This window comes from Corvus moneduloides, chromosome 10, assembly GCF_009650955.1.
Source record: "Corvus moneduloides isolate bCorMon1 chromosome 10, bCorMon1.pri, whole genome shotgun sequence".
NCBI lineage: Eukaryota > Metazoa > Chordata > Aves > Passeriformes > Corvidae > Corvus > Corvus moneduloides.
In genome coordinates, this window is record NC_045485.1 from 4,062,762 (window position 1) to 4,089,748 (window position 26,987).

Sequence of the window (26,987 nt, forward strand, 5' to 3'; positions counted from 1 at the left end):
AATCCAACACTGAGTCAAGGTATTTGATTTATTTACATTTCTGCACGGAAAGTGGGCTGGGTGGCAAATCCACAAAGCCAGCACAATGACTATCAAAACTTTTCACTATTTATACATTTTAGCAAATGAAGGTATTGATGTTCATTGGCTGCAAGTTACATCATTCTCTTATTAATTAGCATTCTATCTTCTACTGATTAATGATTCTCTCGTTTCTCATGCTAATTAGTCCAGGTGCTCAGTCTTTCTCTTCTTTTGGGTCAGTGGTTTCTTGGGTCAGTGGTCCGAGAGTCGGTGCTCATGATCTGCCCCTGCCAGAACTGCCTTTGACCCATCAGAGCTGATTTCAGCACAGTTGCTGGGTTGCCTTTATCAGTTTCTTCCTTGTCGTGGGGGTTCTGCCAAATGTCCTTGTGGCCTCTAAGTTCTGCATTCTGTGTGCCCACTGTCAGTGGCACATCCTTCTCCCCAGGCACTGTCAATCTTCCCCCCAGGACTGAGATCACTGAAACGTGTGGAGCCCTAAACCTTAGCAAGGCAATTCTACCAACAAGGAATTTCTCTTTCCAACACCAGGACACCACTTAGAGCTCGTGAGCTGTTGTTGCACGGCTTAAATCTCCTTTCTTGTTGATTAGGCTTGAAAGCTACAAAGATCAGACACTAATGAGCGTCCTTTCTTAAGAAAATTTCCCATATTCCGCATTTTGCAACCCCAGCAAGAGGCAGCTCCCTGCAGGCCGGGGGCCGGGGCCAGCCCCGCGGTGAGGGCGGGCTGCGGGCGGGGCGCGGCGGGGGCTGGCCCGGGGACACGGGGACACGGGGACACAGCGGGATCGCTCGGCATGGCGCAGTACGCGAGGGGCTCGGCCGTGGCCGTCATCCGGCTCCGCAACCCGCCGGTCAACGAGCTCAGGTACGGCCGGCAGTCCGCGGGGAGCGCCGGGCCGGGGCTGGGGACCCCCTTGTCAGCTGCTGGGGGATTCTCCGATTTCCTTCCTTTTCACCTCATTCCCTCTCTCCGTGCCCGAGTGAGGCTCCGCCCAGTCCCGGGTTGGGGCGGCCGCAGAGAGCCTCAGCCGGGACTTCTACACCGCTCGGTACCCGCAGGGGCCCGGGCGGCTCCTTCAGAGGTAGCATGGATCTCGCTTTGCGAACAGCATGCTGAACTTTGCCGTAACTTCTGCTCTTTCTTATAATTTCTAGTTGGGGGGGTTTCACAGGAGAGGTGCCAGGCTCAGCAAACTGTACTTTGTCTCATCTCCCCTGGAAGATGTGTAAAAACTTTGCCTATTTCTCATCACCTTCCAGTCTTTAATCAAGGCATTGCTTCAGCAAGACGTAGCACAGCAGCTCAGCCTGGAGTGCCTTCAGAGCTGTTTGCTACGAGTCAATCCTCAGATTTCCTGTTTTGATTGCCTGCCCCACACACTGCTCAGTGCTTGCCTGGCAAATCCCTGCGCTACCCAAGTGTGCTGGGGGGAGAGGGCAAAGGGCTCTGTGGCTATCAGGGGTGGTTCAACAAGTGGAGCTGGGAGCAGGATTAAACCCAGCCAGGGCTGGCAGAAAGCCGTTCATTCGTCCTTTAAAAGCTATTGAGGAATTGACCTCTAAATACTGATCTTGGTCAAGAAAGGCCCCACGCAATCACAAACACAAGCCAGTGAAAAACAAGGTCCGACACCAATCTGTAGGAGCCTCTGAAATTTTAGTTTTTCATGTGCCTTGGAAAGGACTTTCGTGCTTTTGGCTTTGCATTAGATGAGCATTTTAGCTCCTTTAGTTCTGATTAGCATGCAAACCCTTTCTAAGCAGCTGGAGTTGCTCAGTAACAGTGACCACAGTGTCTATTCAGTCTATATTTACAAGCCAAAAAAACCCCACTGCCGTTGTGCTTGACTTATAAATTAGAGAGTTTGTTAAAAAGAAGCTCGTAGAGACAAGGCAGAGCATGAAAAGGAGGTGAAACATGCTGCTCTTCCGTAGCAAAGCTACAGTGTAGCTGGCACTGCTCACTCTTCTGTTGCAACTTGTTTAGAAGCGCAAATGTTTCCACATGCTCAGGTAATTACCCTGAGAAATTCGGAGTGACTTGGTGAGTTTAGATGAACCACACATGCAGGACTCCCAGAACTGTAGGGTGTAAGACATCCTTTGGACCTCCTGTGCCCAAGACCAGTCTAAGAAAACTTCCAGGCTGTGCTCACAATAAACTTTCAATCCTTACCATGAAAAATACAAAATACAGAGCTAAAGAATCATGGAATCGCTGAGGTTGAAAAGACCTTTAAAATCACTGAGTCCAGCCATCAACAGTAACAGATACATGCTTAAGGAACCTTAACTCCCCTCTTTTGAGAAGTTCTGGAGAAAACCCAAAGTCACTTCTGCCTTTGAACAGCAACAGCACAACAACTTACTTCTTCAGGACAGACCTCTGCTTTTACTGCCCTCTCCTCCTGGCCCTGCAGTGCCCACACAGCAGGGTGTGGTTCTGATACACCAAGGGTGACAGCGTGGTTGTAGTCCTGTTCCTCAGCCCCACGGGGAAGAAGGCAGACCCTGGCACACTTCAGATCCATTGAACTACGGCTTTAGACGTGTCTGTGGTCTTTGGTGGCATGCCAGGGTAATACCTGTTTTAAAAGAGATCCGTAATTCTCACACCCTTGCCATTGGGTAGTTTTTAGCTGAGATCTGACTGCAGCTAGGAAAGGTAGAGCACACTCTGATCCCTGGGTGCTGCTCCTGCTTCTGCACATTTCTGTTCTGGACCACAGGGAGCAGGTTTGTTCCTGCTGTTGGAAATGTTTGACTGCTCAGGCGATAGCAGGCAGTGAAAGTACAGAGAGGAGCCATGTCCTGCAATCCTGAAAATTTCATTTCACAGCAGGCACAAATGCTTTTTAAGACTGGTGAGATTTTGCTGCTGTGCTCCAGCCTCCTCTATCTCTCTCCATTATCCATTTCCCCCCTCCTGGGCCATCACACTGGCCATTAGCACTTTAGAAGCCACTGGTGGGCAGGAATTTGCTTTCTCCGTCTGACACCATCCTCTGCTGTGCAAGTACCTGGGGGGCAGTGCTTTCCTGAGGAATGTATGATGACTTGAGAGTCTGGCAGCAAATTTGGCTCCCACACAGACTCCCCTTTAAGCTAAACGCTCTCTCCACCAGCAGAGGTGGCATGTGCCAAATTTGATTTGTTTGGAGGGTTTTTTCCTGGTTTGCAGAAGTTTAGTATTCAGAGATCTGCATTTATGAGACCATGGCATTGAGAGAAGGGATTTAGATATGCAAAGAACTAGGAGTTTGGGGGAACAGAAAGACAAGACTCACAAAAGAAAGAACTGATTACCTCTTCTCAGCAGAGGCAGGCTGCTGGCACTGGGAATTAGAAGGACTTTAAGGAGTATTTCAACATTTGAGCTGACAAGGGCGGAAAGGCTCCAGGGAGGATAGGAGAGGGCATGCAGTAGGGGAGCTTATGTCTGGGATTCTATGAAGTGTGACAGCGTAACAGATTTGATTGGGAAAGGCTCTCCCTGGCTGCCAGGATTGTCCTTCTGACCGTGATCACCATAAAAATCAGAAAATGTAAAGGAGATGAGAGAAGCTGCAGTTTCAGACAGGTAGCAATGAGGGGAGAATGTGATTACACGTGTTGGACTGGATCAGCACCTCATCAGGATGAGACGCAGAGAGAAAATTCTGGGATGAATAAGCATCTGCTCCCTAAAACAACTCTTCTAAAATTCCACCCAAAAGATGCCACTCTGGCTCTGGCCTTAATTTATGTGCAGGACTGTTCAAACTGTATTAGCAATTTGTCACACAACAACGTGTGACAGTAGCTACTACACAGCTGGATCTGACACTGAAGCAAGGGAGAGCAGAGTAGGTAACTCCAGCACATAAGTCCTCAGTTTCAAGTAGGGGATTATGTAATACCCAGCAGTAAGTTCAAAGAAAAACACTGCAGGAAGCTATCCAAAGGAACAGGAGCCTGTGACAGTGGAAGAGCCTGGATTGGTTGTGAGGGATTGGTTACGTGAAAAGGGACATATAGATTCGGGATATACAGGTTCTTTGCAGCTTACTGATCTGAGAAGCTGGCTACGTGAGAACGGGCACATAGACCCTTGCAGCTAGCTGAGCAAGGTCTCATAAGACAATGCACCACACATCTTGTGTAACAACTGAAGTTACAGAATATTACATGTATCTTGCTCAGTAACTGAACCACCATTGAGTCTTACAGCTGAACTATGGGTTTATTTGCAGAGCCAGCAAGGTTAGGTTTTGGCAGTATAACAATAGACATCTGTGGTTAGAAGGCCAGGGAAAAAAGCAGAACTGCTGACCACGGAAGGGGGTCTAAGGAGGAGTTTAGGATCAGCTTAGTAGACCTGAACCACTTAGAATGTGCCGTTACGAATATGCATGAAGCCTATTATTGACAGTATATAAGGAGCTTTGGTACAATCAATAAATCGGATTCCTGTTGATCACTCATATTGAGCATCCAGGTTTTCCCTCTATCGTGACAATTGGTTTTGTTCAGGTTTGAGATTTTCAGGTTTTTAAAGTTTTTTAGAAGCTGGGAAAAGTACAAAGGGAAAGGCCCAGATCTGCATGTTTTCCATAAACAACATTTTCCACTGTTGGATTCGAGTCTCACTTCTTTAAATGAGACTAAGTAAATTTCCAGGATTCCCTTATATTAGTTGTTTGGGGTTTTTTTTATGAAAGAAATTCATTTTCACAAACTCCAGCTAAAATATGAAATAATTTAGGTAAATAGTAAAACCCTGCTACAAATCCAGCACATCACTGTCACTGCAATGAGTTCCATAAAATAAAAACAACCTGGTGTGGTAACCTCCAAGAATATTCTCTTGCTCTGGTGTGCACCTGCTCTTTAACAGCACCTATTTCGAGTTCCTGAAACCTGGAACACTGAGTCACCTTGGCAGACTCACTCTTCTGGCAGTCAAAATAGTACCCATGGTGGAACTGACTACATGGCATGGATGCAACCTTGGAAAGCATGGAGGGAACTTCTGCATGGTTACTGCTAAATGAATGACAGTGTCACAGTAATGAAATACATATGAAAATTACAGTGACTTTTTGTTTCTTTAATGCTCTAGCAGTTTGAAGCTGGGATTCTCCTGAGTATTTTTATAATTCTACTGCCACATATTCTACTGTGATGCTTTAATTGAAAATTACAACTCCTAGTGCCAGTTATGTGAGTGACAAAGCAATGCAGTCTGTGTGTTGGACTTTGACATATCCAAGGCAAACTTATCACTCCATCTTAGGAAAACAAGAAACTGCAAAAAGTCTGATTTTACTTCCTTTTTACCCTGCAAAAATTCCCATTGGGAAAAAATTATATGGAAGGAGAAGAGATATTTATGCAAGTACCAAATTAAATTATTCACTGGCATAAACAGTCCTGTTGGGTTAATAAAGGTGAAGTAGGGATCAAACTGTGATTTTGTGGCAGCCTTGCTGACTGGTTTTTATTTTGGTGGTAGCATGTTGCTGTAAGTGCTGAGGGCTTGTAACCGATTTCCTCCCTAGAACCTGAACCTTTCCATTTGCTGCAGACAACCCTTCTAGATGGGCACCTTGCATCTGCTGATCACATGCCTGGAACAGACACAGGAATACTGATTGCTTCTTGCCTGTTCCTGACAGAACTGTGCCATTTGTCTATACAATATTTGCAAATTAGTAACTTCACATTTGTTTGGATCATAGGACATCTTTTTTCTCCCTCTTTGCACTATGCTTTGTAGAGTGTCAGGACATTTCCTAATGGCTTCTCCTGCAATCTCCCAGCCCCTGGGTGAGTTTGGTATTGCTGTGGCCTGGCTCTCCACTGATGCACAAACAGAACTCCAAGAGCAGCAAGCGTTGGGTGCAGCCTGTGAGTGCTCCTCAAACAGCAGCAACCACAGATATGCCAAGGGGAGGGACATAAAACCCAATTTTTAAACATATTTGAACACATTTAGTGTATAAAATTTGGAAAGATAATAACTCAGAGGGAAAAGGGGTTATATCTGCCACTTCAAGGGAGGCTTCTGCCTTCCTTAGCAGACACCTGTCTTTCAAAACCAAGACAATATTAAAACACATTTAATGTATAAAATTTGGAAAGGCTTTCATATTCTGCCATGTGGAGCTATGTGCAGTGGAGGGGCCTTTACTGACTCACCTCACAGCTTTACTTTGGCATGGCCAAATTATTCTCATTTTGAGTTTCAGCTTTCAGAACCATTACTAACATCAGACTTCAAAGTTGTCTTTGATGTCTGGGTTGGGCAATTGGTACATAACTGGCTGTTCTCTCTCCAAAAATTACACTTCTCCCAGTCTCTGGTTGTCAGGCCTCAAGGCTCCCACTGACTTTTCTATATAGCACGGCCTTATCCAGGCAGCAGATGGTCCTGGAGACCCTCCTAGACAGCCCCCCTCAGCCAACAGCCCTGATTTAGAGACTTTGCTAATAGTTTGTCTTTAACTTTTGATTTTGAAGGAGGAATATGCAGAGGTTGGCTGGGATTCCTTCACACAGCTGGTTTACAGGGAGCTCCTTGGGCTCCCAGGTTTCCCTTCTCAGACTACGGGCTCTCACGTGAATGCTGCAAGCATTGTTCTGTAAAAATGTGTGTACACGAGAGTACAATAATGTGGTTTTCATCTGCTTCACAACAAGCTTCCTTTTTAGATGAAATGCCCTCTAATACATAGAGCAACATGCACAAGCTGAGTATGCCTCAGGCCTTTCTATTAGTTCTGTGTAATTAACACTGCTCCTCTCCACTGGGCATCAGCAGAGCTCTGCTCCCTTTTCCTCAGCACCAAGCTTACATGTGGAGCTGGACTAAGGGTTTGGAGAAGGTCTAGGAAGGAAAGCTGGTTTTATAAAGGGCTGGGCAAGCATGGATGATACCTCTTGGATATTCCTCCAGCCTCCAACTTCTTGTAGCTCAGATTTTCTGAATCAGAACCATCTCTGCACATCCACACAGAATAGTCTCTCGTAAACTGTGTACTTAAAACAGTGTGTATATAAGTATATTTTAGTATCAAAACTATATATACATAAAATTTGTATTCATATTTCTATTACTAAAGTGTCAATGCTTCTATTTTTACCTACTATCACTATTGTTACCACCTTCTAAAACAGACTAGGCTCTCCGTGTCCATATCCATACAAACACATAAATTAGCTTTAAAGAGGCAAATGCAAAGTGGACATACAGTTGGGTCAGACTTTTTAAATACCTGATTTGAAAAAACACTGTTTATACTTCTACAGATCCATTTTGAAATTCTTCATTAATTCTTTGCTGGCCACATTTACTGCTGGTATCTGCAGAACTACCTGTTCAGATAAGTCAAAACGTGTTCTGTGTAATGTTTCATGCCCAAATTCCCTTTGACAGGATCCCACACCAGTTTAAGTCTGGACTTTTGTGCAGATCTTCACAAAGTGAAAGTATTATTAACATCAGCAGAGCCTGTGTCAGGTGTTTGAAAGATAACTTTTTTATCCCTAGAGCTCCTTTCAAAAAGTTCTCAGATTGTCAGTGGTTTAGCATTAATTACTTTTAAATTATGCTAAACTGTTTTCTTGAAAATCTGAATGTTTAATTCATGAAGACATTTTCAAACGACATTTCCCTGTGCTACTTGCTGTGGAAACAGCAGTGTCATAGCCTGAAGATGAGTCTCCAGGCAGAGACTGACAGATGGGCTGGCAGCCTGTTGGGTTTGGGTGCTTGTCCTTTGGAGCAAGAGGGAGACTAAGGACAGGATTCACCTGGAGAGGCTGTGGCAGCAGCCAGGCATGGGGACAGCCTGTGGGACATGGTGCTCCTTTTCACTGGGCTGCTCAGTGTTCCTAGCACATACCTCTTGCAAGGGGGGTGTAGCTGATGGTTACTCACTGAATCTCTATTTTATTTCAGTCTGGCAGTTCTCCAGGCTTTAGAGGATGGGCTGAAGAAAGCAGATGCAGATCCCTCAGTGAAAGCTGTTATGATTTGTGGCGAAAATGGGAAATTCAGTGCAGGTAAGACATCAAACATGGGCTGAGCAGAAGATGAAACACTCTCCACCCGACATATCTGAAGATTCTCTGCCTCATAACACTGCTGACAAAAGTCCCAATTTGGCTGGAAATGGCAACAAGACAGGGTGCTTTGTCTATTTTGCTGTGCCACCATTGACATGCTGGTCATGCAGACAAGCTGGACTGTCCAGGCCAGAAATAAGCTGGTCTGTTCATACTGAAATGAGGGACAGCTGCTCAGCTCCATAACATCCTGGGGCTTCCTCAGTCTCCGAAGCCCTGTTGATGTAAAATCTCTGGACTATTTATTGGTCTAGTGTATGGAATGTACCTGGGGTGGGACAGTGGTGAATAACAGATCTTCTCCAGCTGAATAAACCTGAAAAGCTGGGGAAATTCTGTAGAGCTCTCCATTGCTTGTTAGTAGTAATTTGCAGTTAACTATTCCAGGCTCAATATTACACCAAGGAAGTTTGCAAATTTCTGCAAACTGCAGAAACTGACTGCATGATCCTTACAGTTACTCTGTGTTTTTGTACTCAGCCTTCCCCGGAGCTCTGTGAACAGGATCAAGGACGCACGGTTCCTTGAAGGTGGTCCCAAAAGGGGTTGATTCCTGTTAACCACTCTCCTGCCAGCAGCACGCTCTGCAAGGATTTGGGCATCTGTGAGCAGCTGCATCCAGTGGCACAGAGGGAAGGGTTGTTCCAGCCACCGCCTTGCCCACTAACTCCTCCTAACCTCTTGGTGCTCCCTCAGGAGCTGACATCCGAGGATTTTCCTCTCCGAAGAGACATGGAGTTGCCCTGAGCCCCATCGTGTCTCTCATCGAAAGCAGCGAGAAGCCGGTGGTGGCGGCCATCGAAGGCGTCGCTTTGGGAGGAGGCCTGGAGGTGGCGCTGGGCTGTCACTACCGCGTTGCACACGCGAAGGTAACACACCCTGCTGGGATCCTCGGGAGCCAGGTACAGATGGCACGAGCAGAGGGACGGGGTGCCTTCCCTGGGACCCTCTGCCCAGAGGAGAGCGGCTTTATAGCTACAGGATACAACTCGGTGTGCTCAGACATCCTTCACCTACACTATCACCCTTGACGTCTTTCCTGAGCCTTACTAACTGACTAATTTCAAGTCATTTCTAAATATAAAGTTGATTTGTAACTAGTAGGATAAGATGGCTGTGTAGAAGCTTCAGTAACCAAATGTTAATTTGCCCTAGGTCTCATTATCTATATTCTGATGCAGACAGCTGTATCTTACTGACTCATGCAGCGTGACTTTCTCTTATTTATTTTTTTCCCCAGCCCTGTGAATTTTGCACTTCTTTCTGCTCATGGCCTAGTTTCTATAGGTAGTTGAAACTCAGGAGCATTTATGGTTAAATTCCCCATGAGCTCTGTGTCCCCAAGGAGCACTTTGACTGAAAGACAGCTTTAAGAGTCTTCAGGAATTATCTGGCTTTTTTTTCTTTAATCCCCTCCTTCAAGGTTCAGGAATGCTGAACCAGCTTGAGCAGTACCTGTCTCCTTGTAGAGACTCCTCACTGACAGGACCATCCCCTCACTTCTGCAGTGAGTCACTCTCTGTGGCAGTGTGGGTTGCTGTAACAGCATAAAGAGATATTCCACATCATCCTCTGTGCCACCTAAGGTGAGCACCATGGAATCACAGAATCATTAAAGTTGGAAAAGACCCCCAAGATCACTAAGTCCAACCTTTGACCAACTACCACCATTCTCATTAAACCACATCATGAATTGCCATGACTACTGGGACTATAAGTAGTGGTCTTAAAGTAACTCAAAATCTCTTGAAAGCTCAGTAGAAAATGGGCAAACTATTTTTTAAAGGCAACAAAATCTAGATACATTTTTTAAGAGAAGTCCCCCACAGACTTCCTGCTGCCCCTAGCTTACCTGCCATGACTACCAGATGGCAAATGCACCAAGAGGCATTTGAAGGAAGATTAGGGAAGAGTTCAGTGGTGTTCAAAGCCAGGTTAGATGGGGCTCTGAGCAATCTGGTCTAGTGGAAGGTATCCCTGCCCATGGCAGGTAGTGAAACAAGATGGTTTTAAGGTTCCTTCCAACCCCTCACCAAACTTGCAAGAATTAGAGTAGGGAGGTGACAGTTAAGCCAGCATGCCCTCCAATAGTTGGTAACAACTACTTGAAAGCATTATTGACACGTGTCAATCTAGGGAATGCTGTCGGCCCTACAGCCCTCCCCCAGTGCTGTACTAGCACAGAAAATCCTCTGAAAGGTCATGTTTTCCTTGTGCATTTGTACAGAAATCCTTGAAATGGTCAAGTGATTTTTTTTCTTGAATATCTCACGTAGCAAAATGCAGGGATGGAGTTTCTATGTAGAAATTCTGAGGCTTCCTAGAGGAGCAATGTGACTCATATCTACTTGTCTTTCTTCTTTTTTGCTCAGTTTGCAATTACCACTCTTTCTAATCAGATTTTTTTGTTTAATTTTACTTCATTTTAGGCTAGGATGGGTTTGCCAGAGGTCACCATAGGGTTACTTCCAGGTGCTGAAGGCACTCAGCGACTCCCCAGACTGATTGGAGTACCAGCTGCTCTGGATATGATCACTACAGGTGAGTGCTGTGTCTGTATAGATGAACATGGCATTGAGTCCTACCAGCTTGGTCTAAAAAACAGGAATCTTTTACCTGTGTAGCTGCTTGGGTTGTAATTCTACTTGCTTCCACCCATGAGGGGCTAATTATCAGCTGCACCAGTCATTTGATCAGATGGAAAAGAACAAAATTGTCCATCAGGCTCTGCTGTAGTCACCTTATTTCTCTTTTTATGGCAGGAAAACACATTCCAGCAACTGAAGCACTGAAGCTTGGCTTGGTTGACGAAATTGTGGAAGAAAACACCATTGAGGCAGCAATCCGTTTGGCAAACAAAGTGATTGGTGAGGAACAAATTGTAGCAGTGCCAGGAAATAATTGGTGATGTTTCAGGGCTGAAAAGAGTCAGAACAAAGCCCACCAGTTTGTTCCAATTTATATGCTCCATTCTTGAGTTTTGGCATCCACAGAAGATACAATTAATTGCAGAATTTGTTTCCTGTTGTCTGAAGTGAGAAAAATCAAATGCTGAAAAGCTGCAGAAATTCAAGTGAGATTCAGAGAACAGATATACATCAAGTCCTCCTGCCTTTTAATTGTATAGCCAAACTCACATGCTCCTCTGGGATGCTGCACTCTGCAGGTTTTGGGGAGTAAATGCTCTTTCCATATATAGTTCTGGATCCCAGCTGGCGCTGCATGCATCCTGGTTGCACCATCCATACTGGCTGAGCAAAAATAATTTTCTCCCTGTAGTGGAGGGGCTGGCACATCCTCTGCTCAATTTAATGATCCATGGTCTGTAAGTGACTCTGTCCCTAATCCTTTGGGTGCCACATAAATAAAAGGCCTGTGCAGATGGGAGGGATGGGGAGAGATTTTTTCCCCCATCTTAGGAATAACAGAATCAAATTCACTGAAGTTCACTTAGGAAGAGGAACATTCCTTGTGCAGCACGAGGAGCACTGCCTTGAGAGAAAATAGGGCATTTTTCCACTACTGACCTCCTTGTACCTTTGGAACCTGACTGCTGGATTTCATCTAGGGCTCTGTCACTATGAGATGAATGCAGGAAAGCAAAAAACCCTTCCTGCTTTGGTCATATGGCCTTTAGAGGCAATGCTGTTCCAAGCTGGGGTGTTGGTTTTGCTCCTCCAGTTCTCTTCACTACAGACAAGGCCCCTTCTCCATGCTACAAGCTGACGTAGCTTTGTCCTAGATGACAGTGCACCATATTGTAGGGTGCTTCAAAGAATGGACTGTTCTTAAATATCAGTGTCTTGTATACCTCCCCACACTTTAAGATGTACCAGACAGGTGCCAAGGTATTCTTTGGCTGGGTTTTCTATAGCAGACGCCCTTCCTTCTCACTGTATTCATCCTATGGTATTTTAGGGCTTCATTTTCTAGTCCAGAATCAATGACATAAGCAGTCCTCTTTTCTCTTTCCTGTATGTCATCAGACTAAATATAATTCTTCAGCAAGGGATGGATGATGTATTTCACTGCTGCTTCTAAGAAAAACAAAGGTACCTTGGTTCACTGAGTTTGTCTGGTTTGAATGAGAATTCTGTTTCTCCATCTGTTGGGAGAGCAGTGAAATATTACCACTCTTCTAGGCAAATTAACCCAACAAACAGTGCTCACTGTGATGTACCCTCTGGGCTCTGAATGATGCCTTGCACAAGATCTGTACCAGTACTGATGGCAGCAGCAGCAGTGTGTCATGAAATGAGTAATGGATACATTGCTGGAACTGGCAAACCAGAAAACATTCTGCAGTTCAACAAATGCTATGTGCAATCGGGTGAAGTTTAGATATTTGCATGCTTGTTTCTTCCATGACAGACATTGTGCAGTGGCTGACAGTTGTGAAAGCCAGCTTGGCCTTAGAGGAGACCCTCAGGAAGGAAGCATTGACCACACTATTTCTCAGGGGAACTTGCTTTCTGGAGCTTATATCCACTGGCAAAATCCTGTTCTTTAGCTTCACCTTCTTTGGAAATTGTCAAGCTTCGTCTTCTTTGGAAACTGTCACTACCAATATTTTTTTTTTTTTTAGTTGTATAAGCATACAAGAATCCTGACTGAATATCCAGCAGGTAGCCTGTCCCAGTCTTACTCATTATTAGATTTTCAATCTGTTTATCGCTGGTTTGAGTTACCCCAGCAAAAATGAGTAATGTCATTGATGGTGTTTCACATCACACTATATATCAACTCCCACAGGACTTAAAAATGCTTTCAGACTCTTTCCAACAGCTTTACTGGCATTTACAGTACATGTTTTAACAGTGAAAACACTGGTGAGCCAGCTAATCTATTTCTTTCCTGCTTGAAAAATTTCTCATTAGACCCCGCAGAAGACCATGACAAGTTTTGATGCACCATTTACCCTCAGGTTATCTAATAATTTGAAAGATTGGTGTACCCAGAGCCTGTACGTTCCTTTCAAATCCTTCCTTGCTTTGGCCTTTGCCTAAAGTTAATAATATTCCTGTCATACAAAGGCAAGGCAGCACTTCAATTTTTCTCCATCAAGAACTAACAGGGCTGCAGAAGAGATGACAGTCTTGTATAGCTGGTCTGGAGTTTGTTCACAGGGAGTTCTGTTTTCAGTGAATGTTTTTCAGATAATCTTAATAAAACCAAAGAGAATCTACGAAAAAAAAAAAAAAAAAAAGCCATCACAGAACTGCACTGGCTTTGTGTGGCATGCAGCATTTTGTTTCTGATGAGATTTTTTTTAAACATGAAGCTACAACTGCTGACTTCTTACGGAGCAGTCTGGCTAAATAACTAGTTTTGTCACCTCTGGAATTTCTATTCCTGGGAAGGCTGTACAGCAAGATAAGTCTCAAAGAATCAATTCAGAAATAATTTTCTTCTAAAGCTTTCTCAGTGCTGGAGCTGCAGTATCTCATGGCAAGAGATCAGTCTCAAATGACTGCCTTACTGTATCAGGGGTCCTTGATTACTGTTGTGATACACAGCTGACAGAGCTACTTTTATGGCACATTGGGAGAGCATTCTCATCCATACATTTTTATGGATTGTTTCTAATGAAGGACACTTTCAAAAGATGCTCTGAAACAGTAAGTGGGTGTAGGAATACACAGAGGCAATTACTGATTCTGAGTTAGATTTCTCATTGAAAACCAGTATTTATATATTGCAGATAGAAAGTGAGAATAATTCCCTGACCTCTCCAGGCAAACTGGCCTCTCCAGGCTAAAGAAAATATCTTCACTTCTGAAGGCATTTTTTAAAAGGAATAGACAGGAGCTAAATCCTTGGGGACAAGGAGAACATCCTTTCAGTAAATGTGCTTGACAATCACTGCAGTAATCTAAAGTTGCACTTCAGGCTTTTCCCAGCTGATGGCATCACAAAATTGACAAATGGCTGGAACTACTGGTGGCAGGTAGCAGCTTGCAGCTCATCCTGCCCACTTCTTGTTGGCCTGCTCTAGTCTTCCTCAGCTGGAGGAGAAATTGGCTCCCGGCCTCCACACAGCAGACTTTGAAGCTCTCCATATACACCCCTTGTTTTTCTGACCCCATCTGCTGCTCAGAGCAGAGCGGTACCAATGCCTTGCACCAAAGAGCCAAGGAAAATCAGAGCAATTTGGAGTAGCTCAAGTCCCCCAGGTATTAATCTGTGTGGAAAGATGATGAGTTTCTGCCTGTAAGCTACTGGGAGTTGCTGCGGAGGAAGCAGTTGTTCCTTCTGAGGCTCATCAAAGCCAGGGGCGGAACAGATGCTGCTGGTGGGTAATTGCATCCTTGAAATGGAGGCTGGAGGAAAGGCTTTCCCTTAGAGCTGCAAGGCCTGTCCGTGAGTCATCTCTGCCAAGATGCACAACATCAAGACATTTTAATCTCTCCCCAGGGCTCAAGGTTCTGGCTGACACCTTCCTTAGACAGAGGCCTAGCCAAGTGTCCCTTGGATACAAACAGAGTTTGTGAAAGGTCTGACATGGCCTGGACTTGTCTCTGGCAGCCTGAGGGGCAGGGGCCAGGCTCAGCTTTAGTCTTCAAAAGTTCACAAGCAGTTCCCTGCATCAGGAAGAACATTAGGCTTGCAATGTCTCTTGCATGTGCCATCCCATAGTATCCCTAGGGTTTACAACTCTGGGATGATACTTCTTTCTTTAAAAAACATAATATTTGATACTGTATGCATACATGGTGCATTTGCTGATAGAAATTTTATAGACTTGATCTGCCCTTTGTGTCACCTGGACTACAAACCTGGTAAATAAAGCAGGAATCTGTGTTAGTTCTGTGTGTGGATGAAGCTTTTCCTGCAGCACTGATGTCTGACACTGTTCAGCATCATCCTGCTGCTTTGCTTTCAGAAATCAAGCTGCACACAGGTGTCCCACACTGATCTCTTCTCCCCAGATTTGGATTCTGGTAATTCTTTCCTGATCATAAAGATGTCCTTTATTCTTATTAGCATTGCAGAAGCTAAGATACTGCACAGAGGTGCTGTAGAAAACCTATTTAGTTTGCAGCTAAAATAAGAGTTTTATTACAGGAGCCTGAGTTACTTTTTTTTAGTCTGAGGAACCGTCTCCTGTCCCCTACCAGTATTTGTGCTTACAGTACTATTTGCTGTCTGAAGACCAAGCCTAAAGGCTCCCAGTGGTATTTCTTTTTTACCAGCCCTTTCCACTGGACGTCATATGAAGTCCCTTGATCTGCCCAGTCTTCCAGCCATCAGTTCAGCTTTCTGGGACAAGCCTGAGCTTTCCCCTTGTGATGGAATATAACCCACTATTTAAGTCCTAAATAAAGAACTGCAGATAAAGAGCATTTCTGGGTTAAAAACTTAGATTTAAGGAAAAAAATATTCCAAAATAAAGGAACATTATCCTGACTAAAGCCTGCAATACTGGCTGATACAAATTATTTCCACTGTGAATGTGAAAACATTTTTATGAATGCTGATCACAAGGGAAGCTACTTACACAGTGAGTGTTCATCTTTTTGTGCTCACTAAGAGGTTTAATTAAAAAGCCTGCGCTCTGAAGACCTCTATTACAAGAAATCAGTATATTCACTCATCCTGGAAACTTGTATTTCTGTTTCTCCTGTGTTGCTCAGTCTTGGAGGAAGGGCTAGAGTCAGGACCTGTTGTTCCTCAAGCAACCATGCCTGCCATGCTGCCATTATTCCTGCTCTTCAGCATCCTCTGTAGGATTTCCTGAGTTTTCTGCTGGTGCATTGGCACTTCCCTAGCTCAGACAACAGGAAGAGAAAGGGAAGCTGGATGCGATATGCTGCCTTGGAAGGAAGTGTGCCCCTGGGGCACAGCTCATCTAAGAGGCCAGAGCAATGAGACACTGTCCCCAGAGAGCTTCAGCAGAAGGCTCTCAGCCCACCACTGGACTTTGGTGGCAGTCCTGGCTGCTTCTGGGAACAGCACTAGCAATCCACACAGTGCCATGCTACAGTTAATGATCTGGATATGGCTGTGATGACAGCAGGGTCATTGTGAGAATGTTTCAGTCTCAAGGGAATACGTCCCAAACTGCTGATCTTGTTCCTCCACAGTCTTTACTGAGCAAGCTGCCATTACGAGCAGAGGAACACCTGAGTATGGCCAGGTCTGTGCTTAGGAAGAAGACAGAATTTTGGCATCTGAAATGTAACTAAGTTCTCTCAATTAAAATCCTTTCTAGGTATCACCATAGCAACCTCTTCTGTAATGAACTTCACATATTTCTGTGGCTGCTTGATTCATCCCTTGCTGACACAAACATGAACTCTCCCTTATTCATTTGCTGCCCAACTCATGCTGAGTGAGATCTCCTCTTGGTTAGTCCCGAAGTGAATTGAGGGGCTCGTTTGGTCAGGGAAGAAGCCAGGGTGTGTTTTCCACTCTCTTGTCAATGTCTGGGTCAGGACTCTGGCTGGAATGCCTCTGGCTAAGTGTCAACTGGGTCCTGAATACTAAACAACACTGGAGGAAAACTTCATTACTGAAGCTTATAGAAAGACCCGTATGAATGTGGCAGCTGGGACTGTAGAGGGAAAGAACTGGAAAGCCAGGGCACTCCGAAGCTGAGAAAAGGAAGGAGAGAATTACTTCTTTGAAAAGGAAGTCTTACTTTTTTTGAAGCCTGAGAAGGGACTTGAAAAATCGTGATTGTCAGAGCAAACAGAGATAAGGAGAAATGTCAGATGCTTTAGTTCTAGGCCCAGATCACTGTGCCATGCAAGCCCTAATACAGTGGGAATTGGAGAAGAGGCAGACTGCCTTCCCAGCTTGTGGAAAAGGGTGGAAATCTGTAGTCTGGAAAGACTACATCTGAAAAGATGTGGATGCTTTGTTCTGTAACTCCATTTCTCTCCCCCCAGGCCAGCCCCTGGAACCCCGCAGGCTCAGCCTGAAGCCAGTTCCCAAGCTGCCCAACATGGAAGCGTTCCTGCGAGAAGCTCTGGTGAAGGTGAAGCGACAGGCGCGGGGGTGCCTGGCTCCGGAGCTGTGCGTCCAGGCCGTGCGGGCCGCCACCGAGAGGCCCTTTGCCGAGGGCGTGCGGCGGGAGCGGGAGCTGTTCGGGCTGCTGCTGAGCTCGGGGCAGGCCCAGGCGCTGCAGTACGCGTTCTTCGCCGAGAGAGCCGTGCGCAGGTGGGCAGCGCCCGGCGGAGCCTCCTGGAGCAGCGCTGCCCCGCAGCCCGTGCGCAAGGCAGCCGTCATCGGTAAGGGCACGGAGCGGCCGCACCGCGCACAGCCGGCAGCGGGGCTGGGCGAGCCCGGCAGCCACCCGCACCCGTCCCACCCACAGATACTCCACACGCATCGGCGAAGCTGTCACTGCATTGGGAAGCTCCAAATGCAGATGGCAGCTCGCGTGCCACTAGAGTAGTAGGTGATGCCTCCTCTTCCTTTGGAAGAATAGCTGCACTTCAGAGACAGCTTCGTGTGCGAACCATCAGCAGTTTGCTCCCTTTTAAACACCGAGACCGGGCTTTGCTCCGTGCTAGGAGCAGGGCTGTAGGAAATTCTCCTCCTCCTGGTCTAGTTCTGTACTGCAAGTGTATGTGCGCAGAGTCACTCAGGGATGTATTAATACAAAAATGTTTTGACAGCTGCATTTTAAGAAGATTTCATCTCACTGGGATCCACTCCTGCCATTTTGTAGCCCAGCAAGATAATGCCTTCATTAATTTTTTATAAGAGCAATTTAAGTAAAACCTTCGATGCACCGCTGAGATTTTAAAAAAAATCTTTCAGCTCTAGCTGTTGATAGTAGCACTCAAAAATGGTTAGACAGGGAACTTGGAGAACTTGGAAAACATCCATTCTGTTTCAAGGGAATCTCACCAGATCAACACTGCTTTTTTCCTGGGTGCTTCTCAGGGCTCTTGAGCTGTCTGACAACTCATTTTAGGCCATAGAGATTTTTTTGGAAGTTCTGTTCTCTTCATTAGCTGCCATGCCATATTTTTAATAGAAATGGGTTTTTAAACATCACTCCACAAACCCTGTGAGAAGGATATGTGGCTGTTAAAGCATTCAGGTAAAGAGGCATTAATTATTACCAGATTTATTCTATGACTTGAAGAGCACAGAAGTTTGGACACACACTTTTGTCAGTCTCCGACAGGTCAGTCCTACAATGTGTGCTTTGACAGGAGGGCTTGTGTTGGAGTTTGTGGGAATGCCCAGGTGGGACATTCTCTGCTCTGTGCTGCTAAACCATGGCAGAACAACACCCTTGCAAAGACCTAATCACAGTGACAGTTTAGCCAGAAGGGCTGTTAGAGCTGAGCTGCCTATTTTGGAGCTGTAACTGAGCTAGAGGGAATTCTGAGGACAAACGCAACCTCTATTTGAAAGTTTCTAATAGAAACATAACCTGTCTTTTACTTCCAAAGAGAATTGGCTGGGCTGCATGTCTCTTCCATTGGATTACGTATTTGCCACTCATCTCTGCATAGATTTCTGAATTCTGGTCTGAAATTGCCCCAGCCTCACCCCCAGGTTTCAGTGTTTTCATAGCTGATTACAGACAACACTCAAGTTAACTCCTGCAGAACAAATAAGTGCTTTGATACTTCTGCTTCAGAGCACAGTCTGTCACACTCTGGTCACTTTAATGACCCGGAACTTTCCCAAATTTTTCAACACTGCATAAAACGTGCATAGCCAAAGTGGGAACAGCATCCCAGGAGTAATTACACCAAGACCAGGTACCAAGGTGTTTCTTCCTTGCTCCTGCTTCGTATGCCCAGGATAACAGGCAACCTTCATGTTAGCCATGTTCAACATATCCAGTTAATTATCTACTGGCAGGGAGCAGCTGCACCCCAGGGATGGGGAGCCAATGGCAATAACAGGGGGCAGAACCACAGAATCCTTGAGGCAAGAAGGCACCTCTGAATGTCATCTTGTCCAACATATCTACTCAAGTGGGGTCACCTAGAGCCAGTTGCTCAGGACCATGTCAAGACAGCTCTTGAACAACTCCAATGATGAAGACTCCACAACTTCTCTAGGAAACCTGTCTCACTAAAAAGAATGGTTTGCTTATGTTCAGATGGAGCTCCCATGTTTCAGCTTGTGCCCCTGACCTCTGGTTTTATCACCAGGGGCCACTTGAGCCTGGCTCCGTCTTCTTTACCAGGTACCTTTCTCTCAGGTGTTTATATATACATGGGTGAGATCCCCCAAGCCTTCTCTGTGCTGAAGTCACAGCTTGCTCAGCCCTCCCTCATGAGGCATACTCCAGTCCCTTAATCATCTTATTTGCCCTTCACTGAACTCACTCCAATCACTCTTGCTCTGGGGAGCCCAGAAGTGGACCCAGCACTCCAGCTATGGTCTCACCAGTGCCACGTAGAGAGGCAGGATCACCTCCTTCAGGGTTCCAGCAAGACTCCTCCTGCTGTAGCTCCAACACCATTAATCTTCTCTTCCACAAGGTCATATTGCTGCTCAGAGTCAACCTGGTGTCCACCAGCACTCCCAGACCCTTTCCTGGGGAGCTGCTTTCCAGCAGCCAGCCCCCAGTATGCACCGTTCCTCCCCACACACAGGACTTTACACTTCCCCGTTCCCGAAGATCCTGCCCACCCATTTCTGCCTCTGGATGGCAGCACAACCTACTGCTGCATCAGTATTTACAGTCACTGGGCAAGGCAGGCAGGGCAGGCCCAGAGATCGTACAGGTGATCAAGCAGAGTTCCCAGGATGATGAGGGTCCAAGCTAAAGGTGGGAAGCCAGTCTGCAGGCTGAGGTCTGCATCAACAGTAGCCATAGCCACAGTAAGCCACCAGAACTCCTCCAAGGAAGCTTAAGAAGAGGCTACAAGCCCAGGTCTGAGCTTAAATGGGGCTCAGAGGCAATGGACAGTGCAGGTGGGTGGAGGGTCCAGGTGTGGCTGGTCAGGGACATTAAATCCCATCAGTGCACTCGGGGCCTTGACACTCAGCCAGACTCCAGCCCTTGCTGAATCACTGCTCCCATTACACAGCCCTATATCCCACCAGTAGAGCTTGCTTTCCTTATGCTCTTGTTCATGTCGTATTTCATTTTGTGTGACTTCTCTTATCTTGGAGGTTCTTGAACACCTCCTTTTAGCTCTGAATCCCACACCAAAGTGTCAGTGCTTTCTATCACTTCTTTCTGCACCTTGTTGTGCTTTTTTTCCTTCCTCTGGAAGGTTTTCCTCCTATTTTGCCTTTTCATATAAGTAAAATTGTGAGTCCATTAGAGACAGGCAGAGAACATGCCAAAACAATTGAATTTTTTCTTTCAGGCTACTGTAACAAAAAGTCATTCTCCAGCCAGTACAATGCTCTACAGTATTTTGTAACTTCATGTGTTTGATCTGAAGTACATCCTTGCAGCACCAGAAACCAAAATCCTAGGCATGAGGGACTGACACCTTTTAAAATAGCGCTGCTCATCCATGCAAGTATTGAGTCTACCTAGGTGACCCAGGGCCTCTCTATTTTCACTGCAGAGAGGAGGGCAGTCAGAGAAAGATGCTGCCTCAGTTTAGGCTCCTCAGAAGTCGTGCAGACCCCACTTTCCCACAGACAGTGCTGTGCTGTTTCACACACTAAACCCATGTTGCATTGTGCTGCTGCTTCCATCTCTTATTGCTGCACTGTGGGAAGATCATGTTGATTTTTTTCATGTTGACTTTTTGTTTCATTTGCTTCTGTTGTTTGAACTCTTGGCTCCCACCTCTTTTTACTTGCTCTGGTTCCTCAACACCAAGAAAGAAGGTTCGTTTCTCTGTGTCCCTTCCAACTGCATCTCCCCACAGCTCTCTGCTTGCCTGGAGTATCACATCATTTCTGCTTGAAACTGAAACAGAGAAAGCAGCAGCCCTGGCCTGCAGCAGCCCATCACTGCCAATTGCTTATTATTGTTTTTATCAGGAAAACCGGAACACTCCTTGCATATTTTTACCAATCTATAAAGGATTATTTTCATTGCTAGGCATTTTAAGGTCCAAATATTCATTATAGTTCAGAGTTTTTTCCACTGATCAGTATTTCTGTAGTGTGTGTGACTGTACGTGATCTCCCTTGTACATATTTCAAGTACTTTTGTTTTGAAATTTGTTTTTAAAATCCTGAAATTAATTTTGTATGATTTTTCGTATTCTAAGTACATCACGTGACAGATCAATAATTAACCATCATTATTCACTCAGCTTGCCCAGCAAATGGATTTGTCATACCCATATTTGGCCTGAAATTACATATGCACAAGTGTAGTTTTGATTATATGTCAAAGCTTCATTTCACAATAAAAGACCAGGAGCAGGATGGCTGGGCACCGTTCTTGCTCCTGAAGCAGATTTCAGTCTTTTTTGGAAAGATGTGCCTTGGACGTGAAAATAAGTCGCCTGCATGGAAGATGAGAATATAGGGTTTTTCCTCGTTTGGGGGAAGGGAGAACACTGTTGAGTAAGAAAATGGAGCATACAGCAGAAAATCTGGAGTAGTCCCTCACCGTGTTTCAGTCTGTGTGATCTGAGCTGAGCATGAGACATCTCCCTTCCTCTTTCTTCCACAGCCCTCTACACATGTAAGGCCTAATGATCCCCTACCATTCTTTCTGCTCTAACATATTCTTCCCCAAGATCACTTGGCTTTCTGAATTGTGAAAGAGGAGTCCTCAGAAATGCCTCTTTCCCTGCTAGGTAGCCAAAGCTCTCCTTAGTTTTATAGCCCAATTTTAGAAAATATTTCCAGGGGAATCATGCTGTGCAAGCTCTAATGTAACAAACCCCTTGGGGCTTTCATTACTCTCTCTGCCAGCTTCATTAAACATCATTTCATACAGGCCATTGCAGAGTTCTGTAGGAAGTTGAGACAGCTTTTCTAGGTCAGAAACAAGCTTGGCAAGCTCATATCTTATCTATGAGCCTGTTCCCGTGGCCTAGAAAGTGTAGTACTACAAGCATGTGTGCCTGCCTCTCACAGGATGGCAAAAACCTACATGGAGTACTGATGATGAAAGCAACCAGGGGAACCACCTGGCACCACTGCAGAGCTTCCCTGGGAAAGAAGCCTGGGGAACATCTGCTCACAAAAGAGGCTTCGATTTAGGAGAAGCCAGTGTGTTCATATGGCAAGAGAACTACTAACATTTCAGTCGCGAGACTGAAGCTGGGAGGATCAGGAGTGGGTAAGACCTAGGACGTGTGGAGAGCTTGGAAATTCTAGAGAGAAACTCCAGGCCTCCACCATGGAAAGGAAGAGACTTCAAGAGGGAGCCATGTGGAACTTGCAAACACTTCAGCTTGATGTCTAAAGAGAGCCTGACAGATGGGGCTGGGTTTGGGGGTGAGTTACCCTCCTGCACTGCAGGAAGAAAGCACCTCATTGTAGCTCTCCAAAGACAGGGAAAACCTGTCCCTGATTGTACCTGCTCCCGCATCACAGGCTCTGGAGAGTGAGCACAGTGGGAGGAGCTACTCATGTTCAGGTTTTTTCAGTCAGCAAACCAGAGACACTGAATTACTAAGAGCTGATTCATGTTATTCTAGATTTATTTTCAAATTAGTTTCCAGCAGAACTTGATTATGAAGTAGCAAATCTAATTTCCTAGAAAGGGACTTCAGCACTTGCTTGGGAGTGTAATGATGGTTTGTAAGCAGGCTGCCAGCTAGTGATGCCAGTAAAAACTATCTTCTGGTGGCTAAGCAGGGAATATTTGAAATGTCTTGTGTGCACACAAGCTGAAGGTGGGCAGAACTAAACCAAGAGTGTGTAGCATGCAGGAAAAACATCCTACCTTGTCTGACCTTGGTTGTTGGAACTTGTTTAAATGATGACATCATTTCAGCTCTTCTTTACAAAGCTGCTTTAGACAAAATTTTTAATCCCCTTGTTTCTGTTTATTTGTTTAGCTGACTTTCATTTGTAAACCTGAGATTAAAAAAATCATTTTTACAGAATTATAACAAACCTATACTTTTTCTGGTTGCTGCTTTATTTAGGATATTAATAATCCTCCCATCCAGAGGCTTCGCACTTTCAAAGCTGGTAAAATTGTGCTGACCTTCCCTCACTAGTTTGTATTAATTTAGTTGGAAAAGCCTCCACTGTGGGAGAGCAGGATCAGTGGTGTGGGTTGTGTGTCACAGGAAAGTGCAGCTTCATTTAATGTCACAGAGGGCAGAGCTGGTGCAAGGGATCAAGCCAGTAATCTCTACACTGGGATTCCTGGGGGTATGAGCAGGCGGAAGCACATTTATGGATCTTGGAGGAAAAAATTACAGTGTGAATGGATTCTCAGTTACAGGAATTCTGGGCAAGAGCCTTAACTGTGTGGTTGGACAAGGAAGACTGACTTTGAGAATCTCCAGAAGGAGGATTTGAAGAGTTCCTGGTGAGCAGAGATGCCTGATATAAAGTGAACAGCAGGCAAAAGGCTACTGCTGTGCCAGCGTGATTTAAAAGGAGAGAGAAGATGTTGAAATCTAGATTAAGAGCACTGCGTTAGTTCCATCCTGTTTGACCTGGCACTGAGAGACACACAAGATGTTAGAGACAAGGTTTAGAGCAGATCAGCATCCAAGTCTTTACAGAAATAGCAGCCGAATTTTTTTTTGCTCCAAAGATCACGCAATGAAGCGCAGAGGGAGAAAAGGAGGGAGACAAAGAGGAAGCTTGGAAGGACGAGGGAAAAACCAACTCTTTGAACTTTGCCGGTGTCAGAATCTCTGGGGGGCGGGGTGGTGTATCTGCTGAATGCCCATAACAGACCATCTCACAGGAACAGTGAGGCACTGATACCCTAAGGGAGAGGCTTGCTTTGAACCTGCCTGCAGAAGGTGGTAACAGGGTTGCAGCTGTAACTCAGTGCTTTTCTCTTTGGTCCTCAGGTTCTCACTCCTCAATGATCCTGGTTTCCATAGGTATAAAACTTTGCAGAGAGAAGACATGAATCACACGGTCTGTGCACACTGGGTGAATCCCACTGGAATTTTGTAAGCTTGTGAGGATACTAACTTACCTTTGTGCGACCTCTTTTCAAACATTTAGGCTCACTGAAAGAGCAAATTCACCTTCCTTTTTCCCAGTCTTCAATATCTGTTTTCTATGTGTGCACTACTTGTTTTCCAGAGGCCTCCACTTTTTATCCTGGAGATACAAAGGAAATGCTACTGTCAAGAGATTAATTTTCTCTTCATAGTCTTTGATTCTATCTCACTTTCATCCCTAGGGCTGGGAACAATGGGCCGAGGCATTGTGACTTCTCTGGTTAAAGCCAACATACCTGTGGTAGCCCTGGAGCAGGATCTGGAGTATCTGAACAAGGGAAGAAAGGCTGTGATGCTCCTTTTGGAACGTGAAGCTATGAAAATGGAAGGGGGTGCCCAGACCCTGGATTTCCATAACCCTGCACGTCTCCAGTTCACTGTGGACTTTGATCTGTTGTGTGATGTAGACCTAGTCATCGAGGCTGTGTTTGAGAACATGGCGCTAAAGAAGGAAATATTCCACAAGCTGTCAAAGATCTGCAAGCCAGGGGCCTTGCTGTGTACAAACACATCAGCCCTGAACATCGACGAAATAGCTTCTGCCACGAACCGCCCACAGCAGGTCATTGGCACCCACTTCTTCTCCCCTGCCCACGTGATGAGGCTGCTGGAAATCATCTATGGCCGCCACACATCCCCCACCGCCATCGCCACTGCTATGCAGCTGGCCAAAGCCCTGAAAAAAGTTGGAGTGGTGGTAGGGAATTGCTTTGGGTTTGTTGGGAATCGCATGATGTTTCCGTACGTACAACAGGCAGTTTTCCTTTTAGAGGAAGGAAGCAGACCAGAAGCGGTAGATCAGGTTCTTGAAGATTTTGGGTTTAAGATAGGCCCTTTCCGCATGTCTGACCTTGCCGGGCTGGATGTGGGCTGGAGGTCTCGGAAGGAGCAGGGCCTGACCGGGCCGTCCCTCGCTGCGGGCACGCCGGCCCGGCAGCGGCACGGCCAGCGCTACAGCCCCCTGCCAGACCTCCTGTGTGAGCAGGGCCGCTTCGGCCAGAAAACCGGCAAAGGCTGGTACCAGTACGAGAGGGCCGGGGGCAGGACAGCCACGCCAGACCCATGGCTCCACGACTTCCTGTCCCAGTACCGAGACACCCATGGCATCCAGAGCCGCTTCATAGACCAGGAGGAAATCCTGGAGCGGTGTTTGTTTTCCCTTATCAATGAGGGGTTTGCCATCCTGGCTGAGGGAATAGCATCAGGCCCAGAGCACCTGGATGTCATTTACATCAATGGCTACGGGTGGCCGAAGCACAGGGGTGGCCCCATGTTCTACGCCTCCACCGTGGGGCTCCCCCGCGTGCTGGCTAAACTGCAGAAATACTCTGAGGCCCACCCTGACGTGCCCGGGCTACGGCCCAATGCCTTTCTGAAAAAGCTGGTGGCTGTGAGGAGCCCCCCCCTCAAGGAGTGGATGTCCTACCTCAGCCACCAGAGCCCCAAGCTGTGACTCCTCTGGTGGAGGCTGATCTCATGAAACCGGTGCTTCAATTGCACTGTCTCTTCCAATCAAACCCAAAGTGCTACAGGCCCCTAAACAAAGCCACGGGCCTTCCTGGGCCTTTGCAGGGAATAACTTTGGCCGATGATTGATCTCATTTCCCCACGTGCTGCAGGCCACCACTGCCTTCATCCATCCTTCTCTCCCAGGCCCAGCCTCACCCACTGTCTTCCCACACTGCTGTGTAAAGGCCCATCTCATTTTGCACTGCCTGCAGGTCATCACAGCTGTACTCCTCTCCCAGTCTGCCTTTGGGGAAGGCAGGGAGCAGCATTTACAGCCACAATGCAAATCATGGCTGGAGCCAAGAAAATTACAATCACAGTTCACCCAAGACTTGCCAGATCTACCAAATCCTGTCTGCAATCTATTTCCCAGTTTGTTTCAGCTCTTTCCTGAGCAGCCACCTCTCCTCAATTCCCTGGCTCTTCTGCAGCCAGCCAGCCGGAACTTGCTGCTTTCCTGCTGCTGAGGGACAGATGGCACAAAGGTGCAGCACCTTCAGAGGTAAAGTCAAATGAAGTGGAGAGAGCAGGTCTGGGCAGAGAGCAAGGGGCAGTCCCTTGCTCCCCCCTGGTACTGTCTCTTCTCCCTGCTGCAGAGGAGGCTCTAATAAATGCCAGAAAAGCCACAAATACCTCAACCTGACTAACCTGCCCTGTGGTGTTGGCTCACGACTGGCTTTCTGCATCCAGACTCCATCCTCTGTTGCCATTATCCCCACCTGGCTTTGTCCAAGCAGAAACATCTTCTGGCATCTCTTCAGTGTGGAAATGTGTTGCCATCACTCCTTGCATCTTGCTTGACTACACCTAGCAGGTCTTGGGGCTCTACAGGCTCTAATTGACCAGCTTGAAACACAGCCTGTCACTGACCGGGTTTTCACATGGGCAGAGGGTGCGCTGAGAAGGGCACAGCACAAGAGCTGTGCAGGCAGGGACACTGCTGCAGGCAGGCAGGGAGGTGGCAGATCTCTAGCAAAGGGCAGAGCAGAGGGAGTGGGAGCCAAACTAGCTCCAGACTTGATGCTTTGGGACAAAGTCTCCCATTTCACATGTATAGTGAATGTATTGTCCAGTCTGGTGTGGTCATATTCCCTTCTCAGGTGCATGGAATGTTTAACTTTTGATTTTAATTTAATAAAACTACTTTGATTATCTAATGACAGATAATGGTATCATGTGGGATAGCAGAAAAAAAGCAAATGTGCTTGGTTTTTGTTTCTTCCCCATTGCTTCTTTACATGGTGGAATGAGGTAATTTTCCTGTTTCTGGAG

At 46.1% G+C, this 26,987-nt stretch overlaps 1 protein-coding gene across 1 annotated transcript; it reads left to right on the top strand.

The window, feature by feature from the left end:
• Nucleotides 1–809: 809 nt before the first annotated feature.
• EHHADH (enoyl-CoA hydratase and 3-hydroxyacyl CoA dehydrogenase) lies at nucleotides 810–26,877 on the top strand. The gene is made up of 7 exons (XM_032119753.1): nucleotides 810–916; nucleotides 7,994–8,097; nucleotides 8,857–9,029; nucleotides 10,590–10,701; nucleotides 10,923–11,027; nucleotides 17,052–17,393; nucleotides 24,389–26,877. Exons 1-7 carry the CDS (start codon nucleotides 846–848, stop codon nucleotides 25,657–25,659), a joined length of 2,178 nt encoding a protein of 725 aa, XP_031975644.1. The 5' UTR covers nucleotides 810–845; the 3' UTR covers nucleotides 25,660–26,877.
• Nucleotides 26,878–26,987: the final 110 nt, after the last annotated feature.

Excerpts from the sequence above, each read along its gene's own strand:
- EHHADH (XM_032119753.1), top strand. The coding sequence starts at position 846 with ATGGCGCAGTACGCGAGGGGCTCGGCCGTGGCCGTCATCCGGCTCCGC. Across the intron at positions 11,028-17,051 it reads TTTGGCAAACAAAGTGATTG|GCCAGCCCCTGGAACCCCGC; the intron begins GTGAGGAACAAA and ends CTCTCCCCCCAG. Across the intron at positions 17,394-24,388 it reads GCGCAAGGCAGCCGTCATCG|GGCTGGGAACAATGGGCCGA; the intron begins GTAAGGGCACGG and ends TTTCATCCCTAG.